Genomic DNA, 17,543 nt, shown 5'->3' with positions numbered 1-17,543 from the left:
TATAGGGGACTGATGACCATAGATGTTAAGTCCCATAGTGCTCAGAGCCATTTGAACCATTTGAACCATGTAACTCCCAAGGTAATGCACATAGCATTTGTCCTTCGCTGGCGATTTGTCGCAGCCTACAGGCCGCATTGGGCTACTTTCTGACGGCTGGTAACATATCTAATGTCAAATACGATACACTCACCCTTCCGCAGAAAGCCGGGGTTCTTGGACTCACCAACGCTCGATATCGTGTGGAGGCCTCATACCTGAACATCATGGACGAGCACAGGGAACTCACTCACGCTACAACTCTCGGACGTTTAGACGCCGGCCTCTATCTCCCCGCCGGTGTCGGGAGCACAAGTTGCGCCTCTATTCGCACAACTCTCTGCCTTTTTTGTGGACCTTAGTTATGCACGCTTCCATGTACACGTCGCGCCCCCCTTCTTCCCAAACCCGTCGGATTTCTACGTTCAATTACTGTGAGGAGTACCTCGCAACAATGTTGAGATCAAGTATCCATTAACGAAGTGGACAGCGGTGTCGCACAACCTTCATCAGCCGTACTTCCTGATATTAGTCTGAGTGTCTTGGTTTCACGTCGCCTGTGGAAATTCGCCACTAAACAGAATTTGCATGCGATTGGTTTGATGGATATACTTTTAAGCTCCACTTGTCACTCGGTGGACAATGACGACCATCGCCTGACCTGCGACGGTGTTCGTGAAGTCTGGGCACGGGGGCCGCAAATGATAGCCTGTTGCCTCCGCGCCCCTCCATCCGTAATCGAACAGTATGCTTTCATTCGGCAGGAGGACGTGTGTTTCCTTCCAGCCAAGACTCATGCTGTAGTCTCGTCAAAGAATGAACGTCACTTACCTTTGTGGAGACGAGGACAAATCGCAGCTCGAATCTTGGACCCTCCTACAGAATGAGCAAGCGGTGATTGAAAGACGTCCATGCTACCGCGTCATTTCGCCAATTACCTCCGTGGGGTTTCGCGCGCTTCCCCATTCAGCCGTGTCTGGCGCGGCTGGCTCGCCTACATGTACTCATATCTCATCATCCGTGCCTTCTATCTGCTAATCAAGGAACGGTCAGTTTTCCTCATTTGAATTTTCTGACTCATCTGCTGATTTCGTGAATTGTTTCTTTGGAATAAAATTTATGTTTCCTCTCATGTTCAACAACAAAAAATAAAAATGAATAAATAATTTAAAAAAGCACAGTGCTGGAAAAAAGTGGTAGGAAGAAAAATGCTCTTTGAAGTTTGGTGGTCTGTTGAGATTTGTGAGATCTGGGTTCGATTCACATACAGGGTGGCGCACGAAATGTGTTACCAATTGTTTCCTTCACAATTTACGACACACATTAGATATCCCGCTGGGATCTCTACAGCAGAACCAGCACAGCTTGGAAAAACAAATGAATTACGAAATGACGTGTAATTCACGATACTGCCGCTAGGAGACTAGTAAGCAGCAATGGCTGACAATGGAAGACTGACGACACAGCAACGATCGGCAATTGTGCTACTTTTTCATGTAACGAAAAGCCTTGTTGTGACTCAGAGGCGTTTTCGACAACAGTTTAACATACGATGGGTCCCTTGCAAGAAGACCATCCACAGGTTGTACGATAAATTTGTACAGGAAGAAACAGTATTGGACGCGAAGCGACCTCGGCCTAAGCCTGTTTGTTCGCCGGAGAATTGAAGCGGTACGAGTTGCTGTACAGAGTAGCCCCGGGAAATAGTGTAGAAAGACAGCAGTGCAACTGGGAATATCCAGACGCTCCGTTCAACGCATTCTTAAAAGTGACCTCCATATGTACCCATACAAGATGACCTGTGCACAGAAGCTCACTGAAGAACACAAGCAGCAGAGACTACTGTTTGCTCAGTGGGCGGAGGATAGGGAGAAACTCTCAACAACTTTTGGTTTTCAGACGAGGCGCACTTTCATTTAGACGGTGTGGTTAACAAACAAAATGTACGCTTTTGGGCCACTGAAAACCCACAAGTGCTTCATAAACGACAACATTATGCTCCGCGGATTACAGCGTGGGCAGCAATTTCCAGACACTCAGGTTTCCGGGTCGCTTCAATGACGGACAAAATTAGCCCCCCAATAGTCCAGACCTCAATCGATGTGACTTTTTTCTTTGGGGGTACCCAAAGGAAAAAAATTTCCCGAAACGTCCAAGTGATTTAATGGAGCTCAGAAGACTTATTCTTCAAGCTTGCAGTGAAATTACGGAAGACATGTGTCGTAATCACTAACTTCAGTGTTCGTTTGAAGGAAGTTAGGAAACGAAATGGTGGACATATTAAGCATGTGCTGAGTTAGAACAAATCTCCATGGAAGGCTCTTCATTGTAGTATAAAACGGCGGTCAGTTACGACTGGCCCATCAGAGGCAGAAAGTGGGGCTTTACTTTGCTTGATGGTGTAATATGGAGAGAGACATGATCTATTTAGGGAAAAACTTAAGTAAAAAATAAATAAAAAGCGGGAGTTATAGTTTCCGAAAAACCGACTGAATATCCCGCTAATGGTGGACACAGTTATGATTATACGGTATATCGATGCTATGAATGCCACCAGAAACGATTGCCCATCGAAATCGGCTCGTAAAATAGAGACTATTTGATAAGGCAGTTCGAAAAGTCTTTACGAAAATTTCACTGATTATTAATTGCACAGAGATAAAGGTGTTAATGGCTCAACAACATTTTATAGGGAAGTCGTAAAAATGCGAGGCTCGATAAGTAAACTCCGTCCGAACAGGCCTCGGAGGGCGCAACGGTACTGACCGTCGCTGTGTCGGTAGGTGTCCTAGATGCGGGTTTAGAGAGCATGTGGTCAGCACACTGCTCTCCCAGCCGTTGTCCGTTTTCGTGACGGGAGCCGCGCAACCAAGTAGTTAGCCAATTTACCTCACAAGGGCTAAGGGCAGCCCGCTTGCCGACAGTCGTCGGCAGTCCCGTACTGTCACGCACTGAGTGCTCACCAAGCCCGACAGCGTTTTGACGTCGGTGATCTGACGGGAACCGGTGTTACCACTGCAGCAAGACCGTTGGCGAGTAATTGAGTTAGTGCCAAATATTCAGAGTACTGTCCTCAACTCGTCCTAGAAACTTTTCTGTCACTAGTCGCTTCCTGATTCTCTACCAAAAATACGTGTATGTGGGATATTCCAAGTTTCTCAAAGGAAGTCAGGTGGAAGTATACCATTTTCAACAGGGCCATTGTCAGTTAACACCATTGTGATGTTCGAATCAGTTTTCGGCTTTAAGTCACCTTTAGGCAGAGTATGAATCTAGACACTTGAGCGAGACTGAGAGCTTCGTGCATGTTCACTTTTGTATTTTTGTAGGTTTGTGGTCTCATGTTATGTATGTAAATACTGTTGACGGGGAGACCGTTTCTGATGCAGTGTGTGTATGTTCCAGCAGAAACTAAGAGCGACTGGAGTCTACAGATGGGGGTTCCCGCGGCGCTGCACTTCATCGAGACCCGGTCACGCCTCTTCGGTAAGCGACATTACTCTGCCAGATCGCTGCAAGCGAGCCGCCAGCGCAGCCCACCCAATGTGTGTGACTCGTCTGCTGTCGATGTGAGCCTGTGGCGTAGCGTACGCAAGTTTCCAATGCCCTTGTCGCTCTTTTGTCAATGTTAAACTTTGTTCTGCTTATTTGTTAAAGCTTCTCTGTTGCAGCAGCAGTTAAAGGCAGTAACTTTTTTCTCAAATACCGTTATTCCTTGACCAATACGTCACAATAATGTAACGTTTCATATTTGGAATATAACGTTGGTTAAACTCTGCTATTTTGGAAAAAATTAACAAAGACTTTCTTCATTTATTACTGGACCTAGAGTATCAAACAGTAATCCAAAGAAAATGTGTTAACATTTTAAAAAATTACGTTATCCAAATCAGCTACCTTCAGTGCTGCCAGAAAATTCTCTTTGCGTACATGTTTCGAGAAAGTCAACCTGCAATTAATCTAAGACATTCTGAATTAATCTAAGACATTCTGAAAGTAATGGTTTTATTCCTTAACATAACGTAGTTGTATCGTTTGCACGGTTGCATTTCTTGATATTTTATGCATTGGTTTGCATTCGCTTAGGTTCACACAGTCTGCACATTGTTATTTGTGTACAACTGTTTTGCATGCATTTTACTACACTGTTGCAGAAAAAGGCGTATCTCGGAGTCAGTCACGTTTAATGTCATTCATGTATTACTTCTTTACTTTAAACTGGTGTTTTACAGAGAGAGAAACGGAAACTGATAAGAAGATCTTAAACTAATTGTATCAAAGCAATTTTCTAAAACCTAGGTGGAGTGGCAGTCAATTAATTCCATGGCAAACATTAAGGCTCTATCAATGTTCATAAAGTCCTTCCTACTAATGTCTTGGTCGTGATGATGGTGAGGATGACGAAAGGGAGAAGCTATGAACAGCCTAAGCGCGAGTCGCACTTGTTCACAATGACAGGCTTGTCATCAGTTAAAGATGACAAACCCATTGAACATAATGTACAAAGAGATATACAAACGCATCGGCAGCTGGTATTGCTGCTAAGGAAGATAGCGGAAGGTTTCATCTGAGCAATAACTCAAACCTGAGAATGATGCATAGCGAATCAAGAATGAGTTTTCACTCTGCAGCGGGCTGTGCACCAACTTGACATTTCCTTTTAGAGTAAACCGGTGTGCCGGGTCGGGACTCGAACTTGTAACCTCTGCCAGGGAGTTTCAGATCACTGCACACTGTACTACAGAGTGAAAACTCGTTCTGGGAACAGTCCCTCTGGATTTTCTGCGCTGTGTCCTTTCTTTCAGGAGTGAGAGTTCCGAAAGGTACGCAGGAAAACTTGTGTAAGGTATCGGGCGGAAGTAAAACTGTAAGGATGCGTCGTGAGTGATGCTTAGAGCCAGATTCGAGTCATGTCCGACACACAGGTGTAGTCTGCTAGGGAATTATACACAGGGAATGTTTACACACAGTCGTTACAGGTTCGTTTAGTAAAGTGCGACAGCGTCACTGACATACTGAGCCATCTGCAGTGACAGAAACTACAAGCGTGACATTACGCATCAGGACGTGGCTTACTGCTGATACTGCGATAGTGTACGGTTCAAGAACAGTCAACCAATACATTACTTTCTGCTACATATAACTCGATAAAAGATCATGAAAGTAAAATTAGGGAGTTTCGAACTCACACGGAGTCATCCCAACAATATTTATTCCGACGTACTGCCTGTTAGCTTTCGTCTCGGGCTCTTCGGCCGACGTTTGTTTAATGATTTTTCTGATATTTTACCAGCACGAATGGCTGTCATTGTCAAAGATCCAACTTGCACTGCTGGTGGCGGGCTGGAGTCGAAAGCGTGGCCGGAACTTATGAGTGGCGTTCAATGTGTAATGTGTCACATTTTTTTTTTCTCGGCCAGCGTCAATTGAAAAAATGCGGAATTTGTTATGAGACATCGTGGAATATCCCGCATTATCGCCTATAGTTTCATGCCGTTCCGACTATAATGTCAAAATGACGTCTGCAACGGAGATGCTTTCCAAGCAGAGAGCTGTCATGAGGCTTTTGGTGGAAAACCAGAGCATCGCACATACTCATAAGCGCTTTAAGAATGTCTACGGCGACCCAGGAGTGAACAAAAGCACGCTGAGTCGTTGGGCAAGGCGCCTGTCATCATCGCAACAAGGGCGTGCAAACCTGTCGGATCACCCGTGTGCCGACGGGCTGCATTCAGCTGTGATTTCTGCATTTTTGGAGCTTATGCACACTTTCATTCGAGGTGATCGAAATGTTCAAATGTGTGTGAATTCTTAAGGGACAAACTGCTGAGGTCATCGGTCCCTAGACTTACACACTACTTAAAGTAACGTAAACTAACTTACGCTAACTACACTACTGACCATTAAAATTGCTACACCACGCAGATGACGTGTTACAGACGCCAAATTTAACTGACAGGAAGAAGACACCTACAACGTGCTGACATGAGGAATGTTTCCAACCAATTTTTCTCAAAAAAAAAAAAAAAATAAAATAAAATAGTGATTCAAATGGCTCTGAGCACTATGGGACTTAACATCTATGGTCATCAGTCCCCTAGAACTCAGAACTACTTAAACCTAACTAACCTAAGGACACCGATTTCTCATACACAAACAGCAGTTGACCGGCGTTGCCTGGTGAAACGTTGTTGTGATGCCTCGCGTAAGGAGCGAAATGCGTACCATCACGTTTCCGACTTTGATAAAGGGCGGGTTGTTGCCTATCGCGATTGCGGTTTACCGTATTGCGACGTTGCTGCTCGCGTTGGTCGAGATCCAATGACTGTTAGCAGAATATGGAATCGGTGGGTTCAGGAGGGTAATACGGAACGCCGTGCTGGATCCCAACGGCCTCGTATCACTAGCAGTCGAGATGACAGGCATCCTATCCGCATGGCTGTAGCGTATCGTGCAGCCACGTCTCGAACCCTGAGTCAACAGATGGGGACGTTTGCAAGACAACAACCATCCGCACGAACAGTTCGACGACGTTTGCAGCAGCATGGACTATCAGCTCGGAGATCATGGCTGCGGTTACCCTTGACGCTGCGTCACAGACAGGAGCGCCTGCGATGGTGTACTCAACGACGACCCTGGATGCACGAATGGCAAACCGTCATTTTTTCGGATGAATCCAGGTTCTGTTTACAGCATCATGATGGTCGCATCCGTGTTTGGCGACATCGCGGTGAACGCGTATTGGAAGCGTGTATTCGTCATCGCCATACTGGCGTATCATCCGGCGTGATCATATGGGGTGCCATTGGTTAGACGTCTCGGTCACCTCTTGTTCGCAATGACGGCACTTTGAACAGTGGACGTTATATTTCAGATGTGTGTACGACCCGTGACTCTACCCTTCATTCGATCCCTGCGAAACCCTACATTTCAGCAGGATAATGCACGACCGCATGTTGTAGGTCCTGTACGGACCTTTCTGGATACAGAAAATGTTCGACTGCTGCCCTGGCCAGCACATTCTCCAGATCTCTCACCAATTGAAAACGTCTGGTCAATGGTGGCCGAGCAACTGGCTCGTCACAATACGCCAGTCACTAGTCTTGATGAACTGTGGTATCTCGTTGAAGCTGCATGGGCAGCTGTACCTGTACACGACATCCAAGCTCTGTTTGACTCGATGCCCAGCCGTATCAAGGCCGTTATTAAGGGCAGAGATGGTTGTCCTGGGTACTGATTTCTCAGGATCTATGCACCCAAATTGTGTGAAAATGTAATCACATGTCAGTTCTAGTATAATATATTTGTCCAATGAATACTCGTTTATCATCTGCATTTCTTCTTGGTGTAGCAATTTTAATGGCCACTAGTGTAACTATGTCCCATTCCCGAGGGAGGACTCGAACCTCCGGTGACATGGCGCCTCAAACCGCGAGGTCACTCCGCGCGGCGAGGTGATCGACGGATCACAATCAGACACCTCGCTGCTCAACTGGACGTGTCTGTTGGTAGTGCTGACAGACTCGTCCAGCACTTGGGATACTCAAAGGTCCATGCCCTCTGGGTTTCTCGCCACCTAACAGTGAAGGACCATATGTGCACTGCGCGGGAACCACTGTGTGGGGGTGGTGGGGACGTTATTGGTGCAGCAACATGTTGGCTCCGACGTCGACTATTGGAATGGTACCATGTGGGCATTCAGGCCCTCCTAGTAAGATGTCGTAAGGCCATAACACTGAACGGAGATTATGTTGAAAAATAGGGTTTTATTGTCAAAATAGTGGGGAATAATTTGGTATACATTAGTTGCATTAGTTACGGAAGGGCCCTCGTACGTGTACCTGTCGTGCCAGTGTCTTGAGTGTCCTGCCATGGTCATTACCGCTGTGAGTTTTCGCTTGTTAATTGCAACATTCGTTTGCTGTGTTGAGGGAATCCACATGCAGTTCGTAATTGGAACATAAAGCACCCTTCGCCTGGCACCACAGGGTTTCCTGCATCTCGGAGTGGTGAGCTCAGCTCGTCTTGCTGCGGCGGCAGTGTTTACTCAGGCCGGCAGGCGCGCCGCCTTATTTTGGCGAAGTAGGCCGCGGCCTCAGTCCGTGGCTCTGCCCTGGCTCCGGCGCGCCAGCCGGCCCGTCGCTCTCGTGGCCCGCGGTCAAGCTCAACTACATGTGGCTTCATTGCCACACGTTAGGACACCGCCAAACTGCTCCTGACGTGGTTCTCGTTGAAACCTCTTTTGCCTCGTCTCAATTAAGTCGCGGGTTTCTGGGGGAGAGCTGGCCCCATGATCTACGTGATCTACATCTACATTCTGCAAACCACCTTACTGTGTATGTCGAAGGGTACATTATCTACCAGTCATGCCCCACCCCCATTTCCTGCTTCAGTCGTGAATGGGCACAGGAAGAACGATATGACATATATTAGTTTGGTGCATATGTTCGTAGCGTTTTTGTTTTGCATGTTGCTATTATGGTGGTATGGGTTTATTTTTTATCGATTGTAATTTTTTTGGAGTTCACTGTAGCCATTTGAGTTTACATATTGCCATTTTGTAATGTGGAGATGGTGATTGGAGCTGTAGGCCCTAGAAAATGGAGTGCCAAGTTGAGAAGCTGGAACATTTCCGACATATTCTTTTGTTTTAGTTCAATAGAGGGGTGGCAGCAGTCGAGGCAGACAAAAACATTTGCATTTGCGCCGCCCATGGGGATAACGCCATTGGACAGAGCACGGCAAGAAGATGATTTTCTCACATTAAGGAGGATCGTTTTGACGTTAGTGAGTCTCGACGTTCAGCGAGAACTTTGGGGTTTGATGAAGGTCGTTGGAACGCATTAATCCACAATGATTCACGTCATTGTTCTAGAGAACTGTCAAATGTGATGAACTGTGATCATTTCACCCTCGGTCTACATTTGCATGTAATGGGGAAGGTTCAACAATCCGGTGAGTGAGTACCACGTGCTCTAAGCCAAAATCACAAAAATCAGCGGATGGCCATATGTGGATCTCTGTTTGCTTGTCATCAATAGGTCGTGAACGACACCGACCATTCCTATCCTGTATCATTACTGGTGAGCGAAATGGTGTCTTTGTGCAGTTACCTGTCCGCATCCACAAAAGATAATTTTATGCATGTGGTGGAAGAGCGGCGGTATGGTTTACTACGAATTGCTTGCCCGAGATGTAACCATCACTGCTCACATTTATTGTCAACGACCGAAACGTCTTGTAGACGCAATACAACAACGACCAGGAAGACAGCGTTAAGTGTGCTACTCCACGATGACGCAAGAGCTGGGTTGGGAAGTCATCCCGCACCCACTTTAAACACCTAATCTTGCACCCTCAGATTTTCACCTTATCCGTTCTCTGTCGAACAATATTCAAGAAATTTCCATTCCGGATGAAAATGTGCTCCGAACATGGCTCGACGACTTATTCGCCTCAAAACCACTTGATTCTACAGTCGCGGAATCGGAAAGTTTCCCCAGCGTTGGCGCACTTTTGCAAATAGGCGTTGTCTGTTGCCCCTTACAGTGCGTGCCGTGATTGATATCATAGGCTGATAGAGGGTGGATGATCTGACGGAGATTTCTACCACACACCTCCCTAATCCGAGTTCACTGTTTTCAGCACTGTCACTTCTCACTCGGTACACCTAAGGAAATACTGAGTAATTTTACCAGAGCGCTATACTCCGAAAGATTTAACCGTTGTAAAAGTAACACATCGCTGTTTCTTCAGCTGGTAAAATCTTAGCAAAGATGATATTATTCTTCCCCATGAAGGTAATACAAGGAGAATAAAAACGGTTAGGGGAAACATCGGGAGGGTGAGCCTGGTACGTGAAGAAACCACAAATAAATAAACTAGTTGATAGCAACTTTTGCTGTAAAATGAATTACGTGTTTAACTGTAAACGTGTATTAAATTGTATCGCCTTGCACACCATTTCAGCATTAAAGCTGTCAGCTGGAATAGATATTTGAAATAAGTAATAAAATGGAACACCTACAGCCGTCCTTACGATGTTATTTATTATATGGCCACCAGTTTCAGCACTTCAGTGCACTATCTTCAGGCCTTATCTGACGCTGAGGAGGTTAACTCCAGTCGTATACAAGATTCATGAATTGTCAACACAAGTTTTCGCAGACTACCTGTAAAAACGATGTGTCTCCAACCACCAACTATCAAGGAGTTGAGTAAATTCCGTCCGAACAGGCCTCAGAAGGTCCATCGGCCAACCGACCGCCATGTCATCGTGTGCCAACAGACAACACTGGATGCGGATATGGAGGGGCAAGTGCACAGCACACCGCTCTCCCGGCCGTTGTCAATTTTCGTGACCAGAGCCGCTTCTTCTCAGTCAAGTAGCTCCTCAATCGCCTTCACAAGCACTAAATGCATTCCGCTTGCCATCAGCTCTCGGCAGTCATCCATCCAAGTGCTAACCAAATACGACAGCGCCTTACTTCGGATATCTGACGGGAACCGGTGTTACCACTGCGGCAGAGCCATTGGCTGATAGCATACACTGAGATAAAAAAAAAAAAATGGTAACACCCAAAAGTGACTAATGTAGAGTAACGAAATTTCGGGGTACATTTGTCTAGGTAACATATGTGATCAACATTGCAAGATTACAGGTTATTGTAAGCGTGAGATAGCTATTGTGAATATGAACACTGTAACATTAACAACGGGTGTAACCTCCAGAATGTTGAACGCAAGTATGCAAAGGTGCACGCATTGTGTTATACAGGTTCCAGATTTCAGTTTGTGGGATGGAGTTCCACATTTTGTGGGATGGAGTTGCACTTGGTCGGTCAATACAGGGACTGTTAATGTTGAGAATGACGCTGGAGTTGTCGTCCGGTAACGTCTCAAATGTGTTCGATCGGAGACAGATATGGCAATCTAGCAGGCGAAGGCAACATGTCGACGCTCTGTAGAGTATGTTGGGTTACAACGGCGGTATGTGCGCGAGTGTTATCCTGTTGGAAAACACCCCCTGGTATGCTGTTCATGAATGGCTGAACAACGGGTGGAAACACCCGTATAAATTTACATTCAGTGTGCATGGGGTAACCGTAAGGGTGGTCCTGCTGTCATAACAAACCGTACCCCAGACTATAATTGCAGGTATACGACCAGTGTATCACGGGCAAGTTGGTTGCAGGCCCTCAACTGGTTTTCTTCTAACCAACACACGGCCATCACTGGCACCGAGGCAGAACCAGTTTTATTCAAAAAACACAACAGTCCTCCTCCCTGCCCTCCAATGAGCTCTCGCTTGACACTATAGAAGTCACAGGTGGCGGTGGTTTGGGGTCAGTGAAAGACACACTACAGGGCGTCGGGCTCGAAGCTGTCATTGAAGAAATCGATTTGTGGCACTGTGATGCCAACTGTTGCTCGGATTGCTGCTGCAGATGCAGTACAATGCGCGAGAGCCATACGCCGAACACGATCATCTTCCCTGTTGGTAGTGCTATGTGGCCGTTCAAATCCCAGTCTTCTTGATACTGTACATTCTCGTGACCACCGCTGCCAGCAGTTATGTACAGTGACTACATTCCTGTCAAGTCTTTCTGAAATATCGCAGAAGGAACATCCATCTTCTCGCAGCCCTATTACACGATCTTCTTTAAACTCAGTGGGGTTTTGATAATGGCATCATTGTCTCCTTAAAGGCATTTTTTTTAACATCAACTCACCACGTAGAATCTCAAAGGTAACTAACGCTCAATACCGTTACACCGTATATTTAAGCAAACCTGATTTTCATCTTGTGCGACCAGTGCGAAATTTCAGTATACATCATCTTTCGGATGTAGAAATAAGCCCAATAAGTTTCGTTTATGCCCCACACCTCTTTCTTGGTGTTGCTATGTTTTCCGTCAGTGTATTTTTAATTAATTTTTACTCTTCATAAATTTCTAGCATGTCTGGCCAGTAATTACGTTCATCGTTACAAAATTGTAGTTATGGGGTATGTATCGTTTAAGGAATAGTGTACTACAGCATTATTGGGCAGATCAGTATCAGAAAATTAAAAAGAATACACCTAGACCCGGAAGAGAATTATCGAACTCGGGTATTTTAACCTAACACTACCACCGAACAAACTTTTTTTTCACTGAGTGTTAAATCAAGTAAACGTAATTAGAAAAATGTACGGGACGGAACTTTATTAGCGACATTCTTGTCTGTGAGTATGCAAGGAAGTGCGGTGAGGCGTCTGGATGTGCGAAGTTTGGCCATAAAGGCGAGCAAAGAAAATTACACTAAATCGCTACTAAACACGTAGCATTCTCATGGAATATATTCACAATAGTCCTTTTATCACGGCTGAAACCATTCAAAGTTCAGAACCATTGCATGTTCACTAAAGTTGTATGAAATTTTGTTGTATCCCATATTCAAGTCCCTGCAACAACTTCGATGGAAACCATCTCGATTTCCTTACCTGCTTGCTCGGCGGTGTTTATATAGTATCGTCTCACAGCAATCCTTCTATACAAGGCCCACGAATAACAAAAAAATAGTCTAAAATGCCTAGCAGCTACTGTTTTGCTCATCCGCATCTCAAAATACGCGTCGTATTCTGTGTCCTTTTAAAATCAAGCTTGAATCCCAATCCTACTGTTAATGTACCGCAGATAAAGTTATATAAATTAATTGTATTTGGTGATGAATACAAACGACAGAAGTAAAAGTTTCTGTCTAATATGAAACTGTAACGTAATACATTAATTACATGGTATTTCTGATCCTCGTACCATTATGATAGGTATTCAACGTGCCAGTTATTATATTAAATATACTCTTAATTCTGAAAAGTTTATTAATCAAACGTTATCTATTGTAATACCACAATTTCAAGATGTTATTTACTTAGTCTTACCCTGTTGCATGCTTATTGCGTGTTTGTTTGTGTTTACATGGTATATAAGTAATTAGTGAGTGCACCTAAGTCATAGTCATCTATCTCCAGTTGCTTTAGATCACTATGAATTAGGTGCTCTCACTAATGACAAATGGTTACATAGTCTGGTAACTCTTTACATTTCCTATCAAGTGACACCTTGACGAGTCTTCTATCTATTTTTGTATCGTTGCTATCAAATATTCATAGAATTACGATATTTATTCAGGTTTATTCTACCATAACACATGTGATGTATTAAATACATTGGGAAGTCCTTATTGCCAGTAATTCCAGGGTTATATTCTCCCTGTAGCTGCGTATCTAGATTTTATCAATCTCTAGTGGTTTAAGGCTTTAGTAGCTAGTACCCTAGAATATGAGAAGAAATCAAAAAGTTAATAAAAGCATAGTGAAAAGAAACGTAATAACTGTTCGACGTGTGAGGTAATCAAACAGTTAAATGGATCCAAGGAATGGCTGGTGAGGCCCTGTTTCACAAAAATATAAAGGGTATGCCTGGGTGGAGGGTTTGTACTCAGAAGGAATACACAGACAAGTTGGTGTGGTAAATCCAGTTAACAGTAAATCCAGATAGTATATGGTCAGTTTTGCTTTAAAAATGAATCGCTCACGTTTGAAATTCTTTTTCAAGGGAGTGAATTGATTAATACACAAGGAGTTCCGAACTCGCAAAATCTATCAGCAGACTAAGAGAATACAGAAACTTAGTTTGACGATGTATCCTATAAATTAATGAATTTGTGGGATTTTGTAGCGCTAGGCATACAGTTATCACTACTTCGTCCGAGGAAGTGACAGGTATTTGTGCTATCCTGGACGTCTGATCCAAATGCGTAAATTGTACCAAATGAAAGCAGCTACTAGTACAATTCTAATAAAATATTAGGAAAGGATTATTTTCTAGAGGTCGGTAAACCTCGGCAACATGTATCTGACAGAGAACTGCGTAAAACAAACTTAATATTGAAGCATCATCCGCAGGAAAACCCTGCTATACGCTGAATAAGGGAATCAGGACGTTCTAATGTTACAAGCGACATTCTAAGTGAACTAATTATATGTCGGAATTAGAATGAATCTCTAATCATTTACCACATGCCCACCCAGCATTTCATCAAGTCAAATTATCACAGGAGAGGAAATGAATACACATCAAAGGAAGCTAATCTCGGCAGGAGATATAATTACGTTTCGTGAGCACAAAACCACTGCCAACAAATTTAACCAGCGATTTCATTTATATCTCAAGCGAAATATTTCAGTGTGACGCATGAAATATTGCAGTACTTAACACTGCTAAAAGAATTTCTGCCTGTCAGTCGTTTCTCAGTCTCTTTTACTAGTTATCTCGTTCTGGAATTAAAAGCACACCCGATTACATACACATCGGTTAAGAAAGAAGGATCATGAGGTATAATATGTATTGTACTTGCTGGTTTACGGTCAAAATTGACATGTAATAAGGATAGTATAAGCTCACCAGACACACCCATTTCTGATAAAAGAAGAGCTCCGCACTACGATATTAACAGCGACTTGAACCTGATTCTGAAAAGAGTTTATATTTTGTAAACCACGTTTAATGTGAAAAATTTTGTTTGATTTCTTGAGAAAGTTAAAGACATATTGGTATCAATCCCAGATGACGCCAGGTTAGATTCTTTCGATATATGATTCCTTACACTAATATACCTGTCAATGAATGCCAGGAAATAAAAATAATTTATTGCCCTACAGTAAATTCAGAGCGAAATAATGAGCGAAATAATTGAGCTGCTCTATTTCCTTGATTTTATATATCTTTTATTTTCTTCGAATTTAATAGTAAGATTTGTAAGTGTAAGACTGGTTTGCGTTGGTTTTGACAGACATACAGAGAGCAAATTTCTGGATCCAAATAATGATTTTGCTGCTCGAATCATTTATTACAAAAGATATGTAGATGACATTATTTTATTCCAAGGAAATCAAGAAGGCGTTAACAAATTTGCTAGCAAAATAATCCTTATGCTCCCTTAAATACAACTTAAAGAAGAACATCCATGGAATTAACTATAGGACTAATTTTTCGAAAGTCTTCAGCCACAAGTAGCGTCGTTAATGCATCTTCCTGTCACTAATATTATCAAATACATACTTCCTACATGTGCATGTGGCGTAGGCTATGTAAATTCCCCTTGAGCCAATACTACTAAAGAAATTACAATATTAAAACAAACTGCTTTCACCAATGACTGTGATAATAACTTAATCAACATATTATACAAAATAAATAAGAAAACAATATTTGTTACCATTACTTATAGAGGTAAGGTCTCAAAAAATAGCCAAAGGTTTTAAAAATACTGGCATTAAAATAGTTTTCAACTTTGATAATCGACTTAAGAACAAATAAAGACACAACGTAAACAAAAAAGATTCTGGTATGTACACAACTTCAGCCTTCTACAAGATCGGTTATTCAGATTGCCCCAAAAGATATGTTGGACAAACTAACAGGAGACTGACAATACTATTTAAAGGACGTACGGAAGGCACGCAGGCTATAAAATCTACTTTTGGTAATCACCCCGTAACATCCAAAAATCGTTTATATTCAGTACAAATGGCAATCTACATATCCTCCATTCTCTGGAAAAGTTAGATTAATGCTCCAAAGGAGCTTGAAATTTACAGCAATTCTAGAAAAGAGCCTGAAATTAATTTAATGAGTAAGATGGGTGTAGCAGGACAGCTTTTTACTCAATTTTCGACGACCCTCTTTGAGACTCTTACCCTACCCTACTGTTTCATGTTACGTACAAATGACAGTTGTTTAGTTTCGAAACGCATGACTGTTTCACTTTCATAGTAATAATAGTAATAATAATTGTTAGTATTAGTATTATTATCTGTCATTTTATCCATTACATTGCACAATTATCGTATACATCTAACATTTTCCACCACTTCATATATTATCTTCCCGCTCCTCAACAAAGTACATGCTGTCGTTGCCCAGCGATGTCTTGCAGCCCAATGTAACGGTAGTCGTCTAGCAACCGATTCCGGACTCGTCCACAAGTAGTAGTTGCTGGTCTGCCTAGAATACCACAAGTCATCGGTGGCGCTGCCGTCGCCTAACAATGCAGTATGGCTCAGCAAGTACTGTTATGGCGACAGCTACGACCAGTCGCTGAGTAGATGACAGACTTCTTATGCAAACTTTGAAATTAAGTAAATTGATTATACCCCGCGGACTGTATATGTGTCGACGCTATTTAATCTCGTAATAACTAATTTTTAAAACAGTTTTTAATTATTGTTGACAGCTTTTTAATAATGTAAAGCACTTTTATACTCTATTTCACGTTACTCACACATACAACTCACATTGTATTAGCTCATACAGATACACCTAGCTATGTAAGCTCTTCCACTGGCTAGACCTCCTCAGTCATCCAGTAGGAGACCTGAAGAAATGCATGCCATACTGCATACTGCCGGCAGCAATCGGATAAGAAATAATCTGTTACCTCTTTAAATTTATTAGTGTAGTTAAGTGTTTATTTAATTTATTAATGTAATGTTGACAAGTGAGTTGTTGTTTATTGTCTCTTGTTTCGTAGAACTATCGAAAACGACATTAATGTGGAAAACGGTTTAGCCAGTAACAGTAAATGTATTAACTGTAAGCTCTGTAGTCAAAGTTAGAGTGTTTCTGATGTTCCACGACAGGGATGGGCAAGCTATGGTGACCCGCGGGCCTGATTTACTTACTTACTTAAGCTTGCAGGCCGCCTTGTGAGGTGACGTAACAGCAGTGCACTCGTACTCTGCCATGCTCTACGCCAATAACATCACAAATATGTGCAAAATATAAGTCGACGTTGAGACGCGACAAAATAGAAGAAAGGACTTGGCCTTGGCAACACCGTGAGTGAAGTTCACCGATTTGTTGGCGTATCAGCGCAGACTGTCCAACATGTCTTCAAGGAACAGCACACCACTCGCCGCCACGTAACACGGCAGAATAATGTGCTCAAAGAGACTAAACGATAACCACCGAAGACGAATGTTACGCGTTATCAGTGACAGTCGGTCTCATACCCGACTAGAATTGCTGTTCTCATTGACTGTTGATCCGTCTCGACTAACTTTCGACCGAACGTTGCGAAGGAAACTGTAGACAATAAAGATTTGGAGTCGGGCACCTCGCAAACGGCCATTGCCGAAAGCGTCACAAAAACCACACCTCCTCAACGGACCAAACAACACTGATACTGGACCATAGTTAATTGGAGGCACGTAGTGTGGTCCAACGAGTCACGTTTTTACGTCTTTTCAAATGACACAAAGGACCGAGTGTGTAGGTGGCTCCCTGAGGCGCTTGACACGGGCGATCGCCTTGCCCGGCTCGGCCAACCGAGCGCGCTACCCAACAGACCCAAACTTCCACTTGTCACCACTTTTATCTACATTCTGTACTCACACAGATAATGAGTTCTGTACCGGAAGAAACGTATGATTAAAGCTGAAGCCCAGTTACTAGGAATGA

The 17,543-nt window shown here is 43.3% G+C and overlaps 1 protein-coding gene across 1 annotated transcript in view; it reads left to right on the top strand.

Moving 5' to 3' along the window:
* The window catches only part of LOC124606271 (rho GTPase-activating protein 6), a 1,145,472-nt gene that overhangs the window by 202,982 nt on the left and 924,947 nt on the right, over positions 1 to 17,543 (top strand). The window contains exon 2 of the mRNA XM_047138251.1: positions 3,448 to 3,525. Within this exon, the coding sequence (XP_046994207.1) occupies positions 3,448 to 3,525 (78 nt within the window). The remainder of the gene's footprint in view (positions 1 to 3,447; positions 3,526 to 17,543) is intronic.

Source organism: Schistocerca americana, chromosome 3, assembly GCF_021461395.2.
Source record: "Schistocerca americana isolate TAMUIC-IGC-003095 chromosome 3, iqSchAmer2.1, whole genome shotgun sequence".
NCBI lineage: Eukaryota > Metazoa > Arthropoda > Insecta > Orthoptera > Acrididae > Schistocerca > Schistocerca americana.
This window is presented reverse-complemented; position numbering and strand designations above follow the sequence as displayed.